Source organism: Epinephelus fuscoguttatus, linkage group LG21 (assembly GCF_011397635.1).
Source record: "Epinephelus fuscoguttatus linkage group LG21, E.fuscoguttatus.final_Chr_v1".
NCBI classification, from domain to species: Eukaryota; Metazoa; Chordata; class Actinopteri; order Perciformes; family Serranidae; genus Epinephelus; species Epinephelus fuscoguttatus.
In genome coordinates, this window is record NC_064772.1 from 14852918 (window position 1) to 14871953 (window position 19036).

General features: G+C 39.7%; 1 protein-coding gene across 2 annotated transcripts in view; it reads right to left on the reverse strand.

Moving 5' to 3' along the window:
• cdh19 (cadherin 19, type 2) overlaps positions 1 to 19036 on the reverse strand; it is a 42601-nt gene that overhangs the window by 15028 nt on the left and 8537 nt on the right. For both annotated transcript variants that reach the window (XM_049565215.1, XM_049565216.1), the window contains exons 2-6: positions 14305 to 14681; positions 13864 to 14158; positions 11378 to 11497; positions 5780 to 5947; positions 4539 to 4729 (exon numbers count right to left, since the gene is read on the reverse strand). In XM_049565215.1, coding sequence (XP_049421172.1) covers positions 4539 to 4729; positions 5780 to 5947; positions 11378 to 11497; positions 13864 to 14158; positions 14305 to 14550 — 1020 coding nt within the window. In that variant the 5' untranslated portion in view covers positions 14551 to 14681. The remainder of the gene's footprint in view (positions 1 to 4538; positions 4730 to 5779; positions 5948 to 11377; positions 11498 to 13863; positions 14159 to 14304; positions 14682 to 19036) is intronic.

Here is a 19036-nt window from a genome sequence, read left to right on the forward strand (position 1 = left end):
AGAGTAACAACTTTTCAAATCTGCTTTGCCAACTTGTACTTAAGACAGATGATTATTCCCGTGGGAGCAGGACACAACTCAGACTAGATGTTAAAATTGTTTAGTCAATGTCAATAAGCTACCAGCTGTGAGCACGCACTTAAATAATGCTGCGTTTTTGAGAAACATTATGATGCCAGTAATAAGAAAACAGCATGCAAACCATTACTGCATTCCCAAAATGATTCAGAGACAAAATCAATAATGTGTTTTTTATTTCATTATCACGGCATCTAAATTGAAATCTCCTGTGCTACAGAGGCATACTGTGTGTGGGAATACATACAGTATGAAGCACAAGTTCAAGAGGAAAACAACAGTAATCTATCATCCAGCATCAATCTATATTTGATTACCTAATATATTGAGGACTTTCCAGCAGTGGCGCCCCCAAGGGGTGGCCAAGGGAGGCCATGGCCACCCTGATAAAATGTTGGCCTCCTCTTGTGAAAATAATTGGATGCCGGCTTTATTGTCTTTAAGAAGCTGTGGCACACTCATTTTTTAAGCTGCTGTGAAGGTAGTGGTAAGGCAGACACGTCCAAATTGCCCCGCACAGGGGCTAATTGTGGCCCACAGACAGATTTTAAATGACCCGTCGCTTGTCTCCTAAAATATTCTTGTTGTGGCCTGCTACACAATATTGGTTAATCGGGCAAGATCACTTCACTCTTTTACCATTCACCTCAGAATGGTAGGACTATCATACAGTTTGTGGACATGCATCAAGTAGGAACTACACAGGCAGAACATGTGTATTTCCATAAACAGATGGTGACAAGCAAACTAACTAAGCGAGAAGGGTAAAGTTGACAGAGAGAGCCGCTGCTTTCAGGAGCAGTAGAAGGTTGATTACTTATTAAATTAAAGCTAGAGCAGTTGCGCTTGTTGAATATGTATGTGATTTTTTTAATAACCCATATGGCAGTGGTTCCCAACTGGTGAGTTGCGCTCCCAAAGTGGGTCACGTGTCCATTCTGAATGGACTAAAAGCGACTTGCAAACGCATCAAGTTTGTAAAAAATTGTACTTTATTTTTAAGTGCAGTACATTTTTAAAGTGCCGTTTCCTGCTGTAGGGTAAGTTACTAATGGACAGCTATTTGACAGAGACAGCAAACTAGCTCGATGACATGGCCAAACACAAGTATGAAGCTAAATGTAATATACTGTGTGGACCTCGAACTAATGACTAAGGAGAAATCTGGACCCTGTGCTGGACCAGTTGGTTTGTTTCTAACCCCAGACCGTCCACATGGAAGACGAGTACTCTAACCACTACACCATACTACCACTACATCACAAAATATGTAAAAGTCTGAAATGGGCCATTCAGCATAATGATTGACTTTTGGCACTATAGGTATATTTTGATGTTGATACTTTTGTACTTTTACGTGCTTATGCGTATTTCCACACTGTAGTATTGCTTCTTTTACTCAAAGGTAACAATACTACAGGTATTTACCGTAAAACTTCAATTAGTAGTTGCTTAAATCACTGAAATCAACCAGGCCTACATTTGGGACAGGGCGTCTATATGGGACAGGCCTTTAATTCCTTTCACACCAAACTGTTGCTCAGCAAAGATCAGGAAATACAATCAAATTGTTTGTTTAAAACAGTATGAATATTACTTGTATAAAAAGGCTTCAGACAATATATCAATTATGAATCATTCATTTGATCTGGCTCTGACAGACAGCGCATCAGAGATAGAGAGAGTTATGGCACTCAAGGATTATAGCACCTGACATACTGACACAACACTACTTTATCCTGTTAAAACAATATTCACAACTTGGATTAATGTTTATGAAAAACCCTTTTGATTATTTTGATCTGAGGACCTGAAGACTGAAGAAATAGTAACGGAAGAACTTCAATAACAAAAAAGAAAAGAAAAAAGAACTGCTTGGCAACCAGACTAGGCGTCTCATTGAGACAGGCCTTTATATGTCAAAATGTGTAGCCACACCAGGCTACTAAAAGGGACTGGGTATTTAATTGAGACAGGCCTTTATATGTCAAAATGTGTAGCTACACCAGGCTACTAAAAGGGACTGGGTGTTTAACTGGGACTAGGCTTTTTATTTAAGTGTTACAGTATACAAGGTAATACCTCTTCCACCATCTTCTGTAGTCCTGTCTTTCCAGGCAACTTGCAGAAACCTTAGAAAGTAACCGCCCACAGTAAGAATCAGTAGGGAACATAACGGCCCATAAAATCACAACTTGTCATTTGTCACTTTCTTTTTCTGTCTTTTTTTTTTTTTTTTTTAAGCAGGGTGTTAGCGTGTATTTGAATATTTCTGCATACTGGGGTCCCTAAGTAGTCTTTGAAAAGCATAAATTAACACATTTCAAACAGTGGATTTGGAAGCAGTGATAGATAGATTTAGGTGTATTTGTTCATGCATGATTTGATCTTATGATTCGATGCTTTGTAGTGATTTCTTCAGTTTATTAAGTTTGATTTTAATTTTCTTTGATTATTAACTGGAGGGCATTGTTTTCTCCTTTTGTCTTGTTTAGAGGTAAAAAGAGGAATATAACTGCGACAGACTTTTTTGAACCACATTTTTTCTGTGTTTTGTAATAACCAACTTATATAACACTGGATTTTAGAAATATTTTTAGAGGCCAAGAGCTTATTTGAAACTGCCCATGTTGGTATTAAAGTTAAGGATCGGTGGGTGGTGGTAATATTAGAGTGGGTGTGGATGAGGGGTTCACTTTGGAAAGTTCTGCCCCAGCCTTCATAATTCCTCATGGCTACCATGAGCGTGTTAATGAGTGAGCTTTAGAGGTGCTGGTATGTGGATTTTTTTTCGTCACATAGAATTGTTTCCTTCTGTTTTCCACTTTCCCAGCTGCAACCCTTGTCCCCAAACCCAACAAACTGTACACTGATAACTCCTCCAGTGTGCCAACTGGATGCGCTGATGTGCAATCATCAAAGTAACATATTTACATTCTCTGTTTCTATGTTGTGGCTGATAGTTTATTGTGCATATGGGTCCAGACTGTTGCTATATGTTCATGACCTGTAAAGGACTCGTGCTGCTGCTGCCAGGTGTGAGACTGTGTGATTGTTGGGTCTCTGTGCCAGGCTGTTACACTGTTGCGTCTGGTCGGTTTTGATGCTGCTGCTGCTGTTGTCTCTGCCAGCTGTCTGTGTCTGCGCACAGTGCCAGGATATGTTGCCTTGCCCTCTATCAGGTGTAATGATCTTTTAAATTTTGATTGCGTTGGTGTCTGTAATGTTAATTAAATCCTCAACTCTGGAGATTAAAAAAGGAGTTTTTGTAAAAATAATGTTTCAGAGCCTAATGGCCTCTGTGCCCACCCACACTATGATTTCTGGTTACACTTCTACTTTTTAAACATCAGACTAAAATGAACATATACTGAACAAAAAATTAAATGCAACAGTTTTGTTTTTGCCCCCATTTTTCTCAGGTATAACATAAAGATCTTAAATTTTTTAAGGCACTCAATAGACATATTTCCCTTAAATTTTGGTTGCAAATTTGTTAAAAGTGAGCACTTTTCTTTCCCAAGAAAATCCATCAACCTGACAGGTGTGGCACATCAAGATGCCAATAAACAGCATAATTACTACACAGATGTGCCTTGGGATGGTCACAGTAAAAGGCCATTCTAAAATGTGCAGTTTGATCACATAGCACAATGCCACAGATGTCGCGAGTTTTGAGGGAGTGCGCAATTGGCTCCAATGTCATTTCCCTGAATTTGACAGTACATCCAACCAGCCTCACAAGTCACAATAAAAGGCCACTAAAATGTGTCTTTTGCTGGAATGTCAACCAGAGCTGTTGTTGTTGCCCATGAGCAACCATAAGCTGTTGTTATGTGACTTGTGGCAGTACATCCAACCATCCTCAGCACTGCAGACCACTGTAACCACACCAGCTCAGAACCTCCACATCCAGTGTCTTTGCCTGCAAAATCTGAGATCAGCCGCCTGAACAGCTGATGTCTTGACCTGACAGCAATTTGTTATTGTAACTGACCTGTGAGGTTGTGAGGCCGGTTGAATGTACTGCCAAATTCAGGGAACTGACATTGGAGACATCTTATGATAGTGAAATAAAGATCTGCTGGACATTCCTGCAGTCAGCATGCTGATGGCTCACTTCCTTTAAAACTTGTGGCATCGGTGGCATTGTGCTATGTGATCAAACTGCACATTTTAGAGTGGTCTTTTACTGTGACCATCCCAAGGCACATCTATGTAGTAATGATATGCCATACCTGTCAGGTGGATGGATTTTCTTGGGAAAGGAGAAGTGCTCACAGACACTAATTTTAACAAATTTGCAGCCAAAAGAAGAGAAGAGAAATATATCTTTGGAGTGCATAAAAAAGTCTTAGCTCTTAAACCTGTGAAAAATGAAAACAAAAACCAAAGTGCTACATTTAAATTTTTGTTCAGCATATTCTACAGAAAGAGATATGTCTGGTACATGTATTCACCTTGGCGAGCACAACCACTCCCTCCTGCGTCACTGGGTCTGTTTTGATGAGAAACGTGGCGCTTTCCTCCAGGTCATCCTCCAGATTGTAGCTCATCCTGGCATTGACACCAATGTCTCCATCCTGTGCCATAATTCTGCCCACTGTAGTGCCTACAGCTGCATTTTCAGGCACGGCAAAGGTGTACAGGTCTGAGGAAACAAAAGGAAAAAAATCCTTCATGTTGACACCATTAGCAGCAGAACGCTGGAATAGGATATCAAAAGGAATACAAAATCTGGATGATACCACATTGGTACTTTTGCTGTGCGTTATGATAACTCACGTTTGGAGAAAAACAACAAATAAAAAAGTTTCTCCGCTAAAATGCAGCCCACAGGAGTGTTGTTAATAGCTAGTCAAGAGAGTCTGCTAAAGTGATAAGGAGGGAGAACATTGTGGTGGAGGGTCAATTTGTGTGAGTCACAGATAAGTTGTGGCAACTGCACATAATCCCAGCCTAACTCTAATAAGAAGATGAGAAAATGTGATTGTGTCTTTGAGTGACTCCATTTGGATGGCTGCCACAACTGGGAGGAACTCAACAGCAACCAGCTGCTCCTGGAAAAAAAAAATCCCTGCTGATAATAATTACCAATTATGTTACAAAACAGAGGGCACAGTTCAAAGTGAAGTGTGGTCATACAATATTTATAAGGCCTTTTGACTCAACATGGAATCCGTGGGATACAGTAGCTCTGGCAATGAATGTGAATGTGACATTAATAGTTAAAGGTATCATCCTTGCTCTCTCATTTCTACAGAATTGATTTCTTCCCAGGGCATTCATTTAGCGAGGTTTATCGCTGAGAAGGGCTAGGTTTGTTTCTAAAGGTCATGACAAATGTCCTTTCATGTGTGAATGATTAAATCCGTCCAGTGGGCGACGCATGTACACGTGCACGCGCAGATGAACATCCCCATCTCCTTCCCTGTCTCGTTCACTCTCTCCATCTCATTCTTTGACTGTCTCCTTTTAATTTTGGCTGCCGGCTGAATAACAGAATGCGCACAGCCGAATGCAGCGCCAGCGGCAGCACGAACCACCCACCCGAACAGGAGAAGTGTGATCAAATAAATGCCTCTTAGGTATAATATTAAACATGTCCTCGCAGTCTGCCCCGCTTTGTGCTTTTTTCATTGATTCCCACAGTGTGTATGGCCTGGTGTTTGCATCACTGTGACTCATATAAGTGACTCACGGTGTTGGAATGTGGGCCCATTGTCATTCACATCAGTCAGGCTGACGGTGACGGTGGTGGAGGAGGAGTAACCGCCGCTGAGGCCCAGCATATCCTTCACCTGCACCACCACCAGGTACTGCTCTCTGGCCTCTCGGTCCATGTTTGGCCAAGATGTTACAATGATCCCTGCAGGTGGGGGAGAAAGACAGAGAGGAGGTATACAAGAGGCTCAATAAGACGGCATCAAGTGCATCTGTGGGTGGCTTCTGTTTGTTTACAAGCACTTCAAGTAGTCTACCAGAGCGCTTGCAGTCAAACGGCACCACAATTAATGTGAAGTCTGCATATTTTATCAATACACAGAAATATCAAGAGGGCTTTAAGATGACTAATGCTTCCTCTGTCTGGCCAAAGTGAAGGCTGTGGGCGACACTAAACAGAAAAACAATTTCAATCAAGATGATCAAATGCTATTTTCAAATCAGAAGTCATCTTTTCAACCATTAATCTAATCTTGTGTTTACTTGACATTAGCTTTTCAGCAGCCATTCAACATCTGCAATATCGAGTCAGTCAACTGTTGTATTGTGAACGCATCTGACTTAACCACCTGGCCAGGTAGTAGCGTCAAAAAAAAAAAAGCTTTTTTATTTTTCAAGGATGCAGCAGATGTTTTTCTTTATTCTTTACCTCGTAAAGACCAAAATTAACAATTTGTCAGTCTGTCAGTCTCAAGTCCATAAAGAGGCCAAAGGTATACACTGGCGGAATGAATCTAAGAACATTTACTCAAGTACTGTACTTAAGTACAAATTTGAGGTACTTGTACTTTACTTGAATCTTTTCTTTTATACTCTTACTCCACTACATGTCAGAGGGAAATATTAGACTTTTTAATTCACTACATTTATCTGACAACTTTAACCACTAGTTACTTTATAAACTAAGACCCTTTTGCATAAAAAATGAGTTGAGTTTATAAAAAATGATGTTTTACTATCCAACAGTTTATACAAGTACAGCTAAAATGATTGGTTGATTAATTATCTATTTGATGACAGAACATTTTGGCAGCTTTTTTGATAAAATTCTCTACTTTGGGTACTTTTACTTTTAATAATTTTAGTACATTTTCCTGTAACATTTTCAATGCAGGAGTTTTACTTGTTGTATTAGAACTTTTACTTATATAAAGGAACTGAATACATCCTCCAACACTGCAAATATACAAATATATAGATAAAGTTGTCGTAGTTTTAAGGGGAGATGGGTCAAAGAAGGGGAACACAGTCCTTTCCTCCAGCCTGTAAATGATGGCAGAGCCCGGCTTTTAAACTCACATAATAGACACTATTACATTAACTATAGATATGATTAATTAACCTTACCATAATATCAGTACCCTACAGCCATTACACTATGATGTAATCGACCAGCATGTTATGAGACAGTTAAGCAGCACTGACGTTACTCAACACCATTAGCCATTAGCCTATGTTTTGACCATGTGCTATATCATCATGGGCGGATTATGAGACACTGGGCCCCTGAGCACAGATATCCAAAAGGCCCCAACACCTCTCCTACGAAGGAGCAAGATGGACAGACTTTGTGGGGGTTTGCCTCCTCTTTCGTGGTTGTTTTGTGTCTTTTTGTTGCTATTTAGCCCCTGTTTGTAGTTGTTTTGTGTCTCTTTGCAGTTCCTTTGCATTTCATTTTGGTCTTTTTATGTCTCCTCGTGGTTGGTACATGTTAATTTGACACTTTGGGTCTGTGCCCAGTGGCCCACTGTATAATCCATCAATTCTTAATGTCACCACATGGGGATTTGCAGCCTCGAAAATTACAGGTCATCGGATACTCACAACCTTTTTACCAGTGGCTAACCAATCTAACACTGTTTGGATAAAACGTTAGATCCTTTTAGTCTCCATCGCCAAACCCATCAGAATATATTTGAATAAACAGTAATTTTAGCATGTATAGAGCCAGCATATTTTCAGATCTAACTTGTTGAATTAATGCTTTATTTCAACCAAACCAGAGCTGGTAATTGTTGGAACAGTGGAAAGTTGAACCAACATGGTTTTTGTGAGTTTTATTTTGTTTCTGTCCATTTTGAATGAAGTTTGTTTTACAATGAAAAAACTGCTGTTCATTTAAAAGGAGTCTGGTGGTTTAATGATAGCGATTTTGAGGCCGTTTCTGGTTATTTCCAACTTTAACAAAAGGTCTGTCTCTGTAGGAAACCTTTCCATAATGTTGTCAGACACTTAGAAGAACAATCTCAGCCTGTCAGTGGACTTCAGTTCCACCTTCAATACGATCCAGTAACACCTGTTGATCCGGAAACTGCACCATCTCAACATTGCCCCTGTCTGATCCATCTCATCCGCAACTTCCTATCTTCACATCAACGTCAGTAAAACCAAAGAAATAATGATCATCCCCCCCTCACCTCAGCACCCCATTGACGATCAAACAGTTGAAACAGTGGACTGTTTTAAATACTTGGGCATAACTGTGGACAATAAACTCAATTTCGATCAGCACACCAGAGACATACAAAAAAGGAGCCAACAAAGACTATCAGCTATTCGAAAACTCAAAGGACTCTATGTCGCCCCCCATCTACTGCTACTTCTGTACCAAAGCATCATTCAACCAATCCTTCTGTACTGTTTCACATATTTCTTCACCATGCTTTCCGTCACCAATCGGGCCAAACTCACATGCATTACACACACCGCTTCCAAAATCATTGGTCTTCCCACACCCAACCTCACAGAGTTAAATTACAGGTCCATTACACGCTTTGCAAAATCAATAGAACGGGACACCACACACACACTCAACCAATACCTCATCCCATTACTCTCAGGGCGCAGATACCAAACACTTAAATTTAGGAAAGCTTGACTCGGGAAGAGCCTGATCCCAGCAGCCATAGCTGCGCTGAACAAGAGATCCCGTTGACTCAAAGTGTCCACCTCTGTAAATGAACATGTGATGTTTTGTGATGTGTGTGATGTGTGTGATATTTATGATCGATCTCTGTAAATGTACAGTTAGTGGAAATGAATTTCCCTCTGGGACGAATAAAGTAAGTCTAAGTCTAAAAACAAACACTTTGAGTGGATGTGCACTGACAGTGCAAACTTGCCCTGTGTGGTTACACTGCAGCAGTGGCTCTCACTTAAAACTGGACCAGTTTCAAAAAATGTTGTTCCCATTAGACCCTTAGACATTAAAACATGGGAATATAGAGTCCAGTTTGGAAAATTACCCTTTAACTTAGGATTTTTAAGTTTATTTGACATGCAGAAGGCCACACATCGACCCTTCAACATGGTAGTAAATGTTGAGAGCTACATCTGAACATTTTTTTGATGAACAGCCCCTATTGTGATGCTTTTTGAATGCTCTCTGACATCTAATACAGTGTGTGTGTTTTTTTGGTTGTTGTTAAAAATATTGGTTGAAAAATAATTCTTTGCAACTGCTATCATTAAAATTGAGAGAATTTCAAGGTGCTTGTGAGTTTCCATTTTATGCTAGTTACTTTGAAAACTCAGATTAATGATACAAAATATAATCCACTGAAAAATGGTGATGTATTGTGATATATTAAACTAGCTAGCAGTACATAGGAGTACTATACCGGCAGCAACATTAAAGTGATTACCGGTGCACTCTCTCTCTCTTGCAGTACAGGCGATTATACAAAATGAAAAAAATGAAAGAGAAAACCCAAAATTCGCATTTTTGGTCAACAATATCCTATTATCTTTGAGGACTTGAAAGCATGAATGGAATGAAACATTATTATATCCAGAGCTTTTTTAATTATAAAGCCTATTCTTATTTTTGAAATACATACATACATACAGCCTCTATACTTAGATCTAAGGCTATTCATAAAACATTCAGGGCTGAGGCCCCAGATGCCCAGGCCTCATTACGCCACTGGTAGCGAATGCTTTGTTTCCACCCTTGATGTAAAAGGACTGTGACGTTTTGTAGGTGCTCCCCTAAGTACCGACTGTATCTTATTTCTTTAGGCTGCTGGACTGTCTATCAGTTAGTGGTTATGTTAGCCTTGGGCAATTTGCATTTCTTTAGATATTTACATCCTATTTGCATTTTAATTTATTTATTTAGATAATCACCTTATGTTAGCATTTCATTTTTAATCTTCTGTGCATTTTACATTTCATATTTCCAGCATTCCTAATGTAATACAGTTTTTACTTAGAAGCACCTTCTAAAAAATCTGTATTTACATTGGTATCTGTACATATATTTATCTTCAACTTTATATTTATTATCCATAGCAAAGTATTCATTACTCCTGCGCTGCTCTTACACTTAAATTTAATCACCATACATTTCAGTACCTGCACTGTCAGTTTGCACGACCATAATAAGCGTGTCTGTAGTAACAGCTCTCTGTAGAAGTCCTAGGACTAGACTATCTTATTATTTTATTCTCACACCTATATTCTTTATCCCTATGTGTATCTGTGTTTTTGTATGCTATCTATCTATCTATCTATCTATCTATCTATCTAACTATCTAAATAATTTCTTTGAACATCTAGTTTTTAGCAAATGTTACACAAACAGGAGTAGTATCAAACATTTATTGGGGACTATTTTCAGTGGTGGATTATTACATATTTGGTTTAATGTGTGTGTTTATCGGGACTGTTAAGTGCCCATGTTCTTTGCAATGAAGGAACATGTGACTGCAGTGCAACAGTGTGGCTCATTGATGATTTCTAAATAGGTTTTGGACACAATGGGGCTCTATGACACAGTGGAATAAGATATTTCAGACTCTGGCAACAGAGACAATACTTGTGTGTGAGATCATTTGCTGCTGCTTTTGGTCTTTTCATGGGATTTGTTGACAATAAGGAAAATGTAAATTATCTTGGCTTATCCTTACAGGTTAACTGAAGCAATAAGCAAAGCTTCAACTTTTATCAACTGCTGCCCACTCCTTAATAAAAACTAACAATTGGTTCCCAAAAAAGAGTCAGATTTGCCCTTTTAAACACTGCATTCATTTGCATTTAAACACATTTTTCTTACGTCAATATTGCCCTCCCCCAACTCTTTACAGTTCAGGTCAACAATGTGTGTGGGAAGCGCTACAGCTGACCTCTGTATCACACCAATAAAAAGTGTAAAAGTACATGCATTGGCATGGGTTGAACCAATTTCTTGTCAGGGGTGTAAACACTCACATTTTTCCCAATGGTCTTAAAAAGTCACTATATCTGTTAACAGTTGTTTTGAGATAGAAAGTTGCCAGGGGAATTTATACAATTTTCAAAGTGATAAGTAGTGTATGACTTGTCAAAAGTGACTTGGACCAGAGGGAGCGAGCCAAAGACAAAACAGTTTTCAGTCTCAGCAGTGAGATTGGAAACATCTCTGCCCTTCTGTATTTTTTTAAACCCACTTGTTATAAAAGTTAAACATTATTTCTGCAAAGCCAAATCTCTAGTGCGCCTCCCTAATAGCCCAAACTGTGGATGTTGAGAGATTTGTGCAGCCTCCACTGATTATGACGGTAGAGTTCCGACTTCAAAGCCTCTGTATCTGTACCCGTCTTTGGCTCCACAGAGAAGTAGGGCTCCCCCTGCAGGATGGAGTAGATGAGCTTGGCGTTGTTTCCGAACATGGGATCGTCAGCATCTGTGGCTGTCACCTGGGCCACTGTGGTCCCTGTGGGGGGGGAAGTGGATCACACAGTCAGAGTTAGCTCAGGCAGCAGTTCCAGTCGACAGGGAAATAAAGTGATTATGCCACAGTCCCGCAGGGTCTGTCTGTCTGGCTCAGGGGGGGAGCAGTGGAAATGGAAGGGGGGGGGGGGGGGGGGGGGTGTGGTAGGGTTAGAGGAGGGATGTTGACAAAGGGACGAGGGTTGGGGAGGAGGCGGTGGGGGAGCAGTGTTGGCCTTTCACAACTCGGTAAGGCTGTGCAGGTGTGTGTGACAACCTCTCCAGCCCTATAGCGACATCTCTCTCACCATCCACCTGCTGCTTGTTTTCTCTCCAACGCACTCTGATTCAGTTTCAGCTCTCTATCTTTCACACTTACTACCCTTTTCTCCAGTGACCATATCCTCTCCCTCATTCCTCTTGTGTGTCTCATTCTTTTCCCCCCAGAAAGCCCTCGGTTTTTTCCTTATAGGCAGCATTTCTTATTTTCAGTCACCCACACTCCAACTTTCCCCTCTCTCGTCCTCTCTTTCCGAGTCAAATGCATTATGATTTATTACGAGTGAGATATTACACTGCAAAAGCAGATTACATATAAATTGAAATGGTAATGTTTGTGGTATAAAAGGGCAGTGGTTATAATCATATTATTTAAGACATTTATCCATAAAGGCATCCAAGCTACGATTTAGAATCCAATACTTTTAACTTCCTGAATGGGGACAGATGACAGACATTCATATAACCTTTTGTTCATCGTCATCAGTCAAGATTTAACTCAAGAGAATTCATTTTAAAAGTATATCCTTAGAAATAATAAAGCCATTTCCAACTTTTTATTAGCTCAAAAGAAAATGGTAAGTTTATTACTAAGCAATCACTTGTTTGTTCGAATAATATAGCGACACATTTAAATCTTGAATAATTCCATGAGCAAAACTTACCAAAACCAGGCATTAAATGGTCTACTGGTTTCAGCCATATATTTACCATGAAGACATGAGAGTTGTATCTTCTTGTCTAACTCTTGGCAAGAAAACTAACAAGTGTATCTCCCGAAATGTTGAAAGATCCCTCCAACAAAAATGTTTACAAGGTAAACAGCAAGAGTTTTGATCCCTCCCAAAAATTGTCTGAAGCCACGTAACATATTGAGCCTCACACACACAGCCCATTAAGTCTAAATGAGCCTACCAGCATTACATAATAAGCATTCATTAATCTGTTCTAGCACAAGGTGGCTACTCTGCAGTGGGCTATTTATGATTATTTGGTGTTTCAGCTTTGCAGTGTGGGTGGCGAAAACAAACAAACAGGTCCATGCTCTATTGAATTTTCTAATGCCCTCCTAGATGCCCTCCTTCCTTTTTTGGATTTGAAATCAATAGGAAGCCTAGCTAGAGAGACTCAAGACTATCAACTTCTGTTGAGGTTTGGCAAAATTTAACGGAAAAGACACTAGGTCAAGAAGTACAACGCACACAGTTTGAAAAGTGTTAAAACATTTTTTTAGTCAATGTATAAGCAACACATTTTGACAATCCCGATTCCTATAAAGTTGGGACACTGTATAAAACATATGTAGAAACACATGCAAATGGAATAGGAAATAAGTATTCTAAACGTCAAATTTTTGTCATTATATGTATTTCCAAAGCAGCTATTCACACAAAATTTAGACCAGATGTCAATAAAATTACATTGATTAAGAAACTAACATTTGACTCCATAAAAATGAAGTGCAATAAAGTGGAATGGCGCAGGGGAAAAAAGATTGAACATGCTAACTTAAATTTTTGTAATATTTGGGAAAGCCTTTGTTTACAATGCCACCTCCAAGATGCTTCCTGTATTTAAATCTCGAAAATTTTGGAGGGCTCGCTCATAAATCTATGAAAAAGATTTTAACTAAATCTAACTTATCAAGAAAATGTCAAGATATTTCAGTCTGAGCATAAGTTGCTCTCTTAAAAAATCATCAGCAACATCTTCTGAATAATCCACAGACCTGAACTGTTTATACAAGGACTATTTATTTGGTACAGTGTACTTCCAAAAACTGTTTACAGTGAGTGAGGACTGAGTAACAGGGGCACAGATTTTGGAGACAGATGATGCTGATAAATTTTTAAATGTTAGGCTTCCAGGTTTGGAGCATCAGAAATGACATTCCTTTTACAGTCACTGTACTGAGTTAATCTCAGAGACATACTGTATCTCACAACCTGTGCACATAGAACCAAACTACCTGCATGGCTAAATACTGTATTGTATTTTGGAATTCTGGTGAAAGGACCCTTTAAATTTCATCCTGCCTGCTGGCACTTTAAACTCTTTCGTTATAACTTCCTCCCTGTCTTTCATACATACCGATTGGACACATCTCAGGGATGCTGGACACATATGGTTCGTTCTGGAACTGCGGGACATTGTCATTGATGTCCTGCACCTTGATGATGAACTCGGACTGGGGTTCCTCTGGTTCATTGGTCCTCCTGTTGATAGCCTGAGCTTGAAGGATGTAGAAGGCCTTTTCCTCTCGATCAAGCTTCTTCAGTGTCCGGATCTCACCTGAATACTCATCTATCTCAAACAAATCTCCAGCTCCTTCTCCTGATAATATGTACTTGATGGAAAACTCGCCTCGGTCATAGTCGGATTTGAGCTAAAAAAAAACAAAAAAAAAGAGGAGGGGGTATATAAAGGCTTGATGTTTTTTAAACAGTTCTTTTCGAGGTAACCAAAAAACATGTATTTTCAAAGGGAAGTAGTGTATCAAGGACATGGAGGACATTCAATCTGAAGTGGTACCTGGCCAATAACGCGAGGAGTGGGATCTTCCTCCGGGACAAACAGCTGTTTCCAGATCCAGCCTCTCTTCAGGCGACGGTGCAGATGAGTGGACCCTTGGGCCAATTGTTGGGCTTCCAGACCCTGAGTACCTCTCATATCGCTCAGCACCCCGCCAGGAAACATAGAAAAGACCGTAACCATGGCCAAAACACTCGGCATGCTCATTTTTACTGTCCATCCGTGCATTTCCTCTGCTCTTCTCATGGTTAGTGGATGGAGGATGGAGGTTTCACTGGCCCAGTGTTACCAATTCTTCATTCAGCAGCACAGCTCATGATCCCGGTAATGCTGTATCCCATCTCGTTATGATGTGGTTTGTATGCATGTTCATGTCTCTGAAATAAAAATTAACAATTTAATTAATGGCTGCGGTGAAAATAAATTTCCAGCAGTGCACGGGGATTGAAATCTATAGCAGTGTTGTGTAAAATCCAAGATCAGGTGTTCAGTATATAAAGGCTCTATATATCTATCTTAGAAGTGGACTTTTTATGTTTGAAAAGCAAATCTAACTTAAATGTATTTTGCTGTAAATATAAAAGATGACTGTCTTTTATATAAGTGATCCCCAACCAGGTGTACTTGCACTTCAGGGACCATTTCTGCAGTTGCTTAACTGGTAGGTATAAAGATTATAAAGCACTTTAACTCATTGGAATAAAAATAGACAGACAACTCTGATAGTTATCTGTCTGTGTTTCTTAATTTCTGTTGTTTATATATAATTACTTTTCAACTGAGTAGCCCTGGCGTGGGGAGATTACTACAGCTGTTGGTGCAGTGTGCGGGGGGAGATTCACTGTTATTGCTTATAGCTGCTTAAGTCTGTTTCAAGTGTTAGTCGCTCAATATTGTCAACTCTTTGTTATAGGGTTAACTGCTAAAACTCATGTTGGAGCTAGTAAAAGAGGAAGTACATTCTGGGGATGTATAGGACGAGACCTGAGGAGGTCTTTCTGAGTTTGCTCCATAGAGTACTGTGTGAGCTTGGGGTTCAGGGTGTGTTTGGGCTGGTTAGCTGGGGAATAATTCATAAGTGGCTGTGTTTTTTTTTTGTTTGTTTTTGTTTGTTTTGTTTTGTTTTGTTTTTGTTTTTTCCTTTTCCCTTTGGAGCTATTCACTCTATTCTCTTTTTACAAGTGTTGTAGATGAAGGGTAATCTCAACTTCATTAGTTGGAACGTTAAGGGGTTAAACCATCCTGTAAAAAGAAACAAAGTTTTTTCACATCTAAAGCAGCTCAGGGCTGGGGTAGCCTTTCTTCAGGAAACCCACTTGCATGATTCTGACCAATGGCGGTTAGGCAAATGCTGGGCAGGACAGTTTTTTCATTCTAATTTTAAAGGGAAAGCCAGGGGTGTGGCTATCCTTGTTGACAGAAACATTCCTTTTGAGCCCTCCAACATCACAGCAGATAAATTTGGGCGTTTTATCATTGTTTCAGGCAAACTCTACAATAAGCCAGTGGTTTTGGCCAATGTGTATGCGTCCAATGTCGATGACATACAGTTCTTTAATAGATTTTTCTCTGAACTCCCTGATCTAAATTCTCATTCTTTAATTCTCGGGGGGGGGGGGGGGACTTTAATTGTTATTTGGATGTAGTATTAGACCGCTCCTCCCCTAAACCTACCACTCTCAGCAAGTCCGCCAGTTACATTAAAGCATTTCTCGATGATTTTAGCCTTTCGGATCCCTGGCGGTTCTTGTATCCTACAGGGAGAGAATACTCCTTCTTCTCTCATGTCCACCACACTTATAGTTGAATTGATTATTTTTTTATAGATAATAAATTAATCTCAAACCTCAAGTCATGTAAATACGAAGGTATTATCATTTCTGATCACGCTCCCCTGGCTCTAGTATTATCTTTTCCAGATGCCGAGTCTACAAGGAGACACTGGAGACTAGATCCATTGTTGCTCTCTGATGAAAGCTTTCTCTTACACATTTCTACACATATTAAAACCTTCTTAAGTATCAACAGAACACCGGATGTGTCTAATAAAGTAATCTGGGAAGCTATGAAAGCATATTTAAGAGGAGAAATTATATCATTTGCAGCTTATAAAAATAAGTGCTCAAAGCAAAAACAGATCGACATTGCTAATCAGATTTTAAATATAGATAAACAATATGCAAATTCTCCTTCTCCTGAACTGTACAAGGAGCGCTTGAAACTTCAGGCTGAATTTAACCTTCTTTCCTCTCGCGAAGTTGAAAGTCATCTGCTTCGGAGTAAAAGTAACTATTATGAGCATGGTGGGAAATCTGGCAAACTCCTGGCTGCTCAGCTGCGTGGGTTGAGAGCGAAACAACTTATTGCTGGTGTACGGACTGATAATGGAGGCATAACATCTGACCAAAAGGAGATTAATGACAAGTTTAAAACTTTCTACTCAAATCTATACTCTTCAGATTGTACAGCAGACTGTAATATTATGGAAAACTTCTTTAATAACCTTGACTTACCATCCCTTTCTCAAGACCTGAGAAATAACCTTGATGCGCCCATCACCCAGAAGGAAATTTCAACAGCGATATCATCTATGCAATCAGGCAAATCCCCTGGCCCAGATGGGCTCCCATCAGATTTTTTTAAAAAATTCTCTGCTGATCTAACCCCCCTCTTGTGCTCAGTGTTCTCCGATTCCTTAAACTCAGGTGCACTCCCTCCCTCATTTAATCAGGCCTGTGTCTCCCTGTTGCTGAAAAAAGGCAAAGACCCACTCGATTGTACTTCATACAGACCAATTTCATTATTAAACACAGGCGTAAAGATCCTAGCTAAAATCTTGGCCCGTAGACTGGAGGATATCCTCCCTTCTGTAATATCACCAGATCAAACTGGATTTATTAAAGGACGTTATTCGTTTTACAATATTCGTCGGCTGTTTAACATTCTGTATTCCCCCAAACATGTAGATTCAGAGTGCCTTGCCTCTATGGATGCTGAAAAGGCATTTGATAGAGTAGAATGGAACTATCTTTTTTGTACACTTGAAAAATTTGGCTTCGGTTCAGTCTTTTTATCCTGGATCAAAACACTGTATAGATGTCCTTCAGCCTCTGTTCTGACGAATAGTCACTACTCAGAATACTTTGATTTCCATCGTGGGACCCGGCAGGGTTGCCCACTAAGCCCACTCCTTTTCGCGATTGCCATTGAACCTCTTGCAATTGCCTTGCGTAGCAGCAGGCGGGTACAGGGGATATGGAGGGGAGGAGTCGAGCACAAAGTCTCATTATATGCCGACGACCTACTTCTGTTTGTTTCTAAACCAGCCACTTCTCTACCGGAAGCCCTCACTATATTAGACGATTTCAGTCAATTTTCAGGATACAAACTTAACTTAAATAAAAGTGAACTATTCCCAATTAATAAAGAAGCTCTCAAATTTGACTATACGGATCTCCCATTAAAGGTGGTGAAAGATCACTTTAATTACCTAGGAATTTGTGTCACTAGAGAATTCAAAAATTTATTTAAATCCAATTTTCTCTCTTTATTTGATCAGGCCAAACAGATTTTATCCAAGTGGTCTCCTTTGTCTCTGTCCCTTATTGGAAGAATAAACTCAGTTAAAATGGCTTTGCTCCCAAAGTTCCTCTACTTATTTCAGTGTCTTCCCATTCTCATCCCCAAATCTTTTTTCAAAGCTCTTGATTCATTAATGACATCATATATTTGGAATGGTAAACACCCTCGTTTACGGAAAGCATTTCTCCAAAGACCCAAGCAGACAGAGGGAATGGCTCTGCCTAATTTCCACTACTACTGGGCAGCGAATATTAGGTGTTTGTTATACTGGAAGCATTTCCATCTTGAACCCTCTTCAACAGCTTGGGTGACAATGGAGGTTTGTGCTAGTAACCCTGTTTCCTTACCTGCCCTCTTAGGCGCTGCACTTCCACTCACTTCGGATATTCCCAAGAGCAACCCAGTAGTTAAACATTCCTTGCTAATCTGGGGCCAATTTAGGAAAAGTTTTGGACTATAGCTTTTTTCACTGAAAAGCCCAATTGCTGCTAATCATTTATTTGCCCCCTCAATGGCTGATGGTGCATTTAAGATTTGGCACAGAAAAGGTTTGAAATGCTTTGACGATCTATATATTGATAATTGTTTTGTTAGCTTTTCTCAATTAACTGAAACTTTTGGCATTGCCATAACCCATTTTTTTTAGATTTCTACAAATTAGGGATTTCATGCAGCGCTTAACGATCCAATTTCCTTATAAACCCCCAGTCAACCCTATTGATATATTTCTCTCTGTTAACCCCACTTCCAAAGGTATTATGTCTAATCTATATAACCTTATTTCTAAAGTGCACTGCTCTTCAATGGTAGCTATACGAACTGCATGGGAACAAGACCTAAACTATACCTTTACAGAGGACATATGGGATTCGGTGCTGGACCGGATACACTCCTCTTCTATGTGCTCTCCTCATGCACTTTTGCAATTTAAAGTAGTGCATCGTATCCACATTTCCAAAACCAAACTAGCGCGAATATATCCTGATGTCGACCCTACATGTGATAAGTGTAAAGGCGCACCTGCCTCACTCCACCACATGTATTGGACTTGCCCCTCTTTAAGTAACTTTTGGTCATCTGTCTTTCATGCATTATCAGAAACCCTTCATCACCAAATTGAACCGAATCCCTTGACTGGTATTTTTGGCAT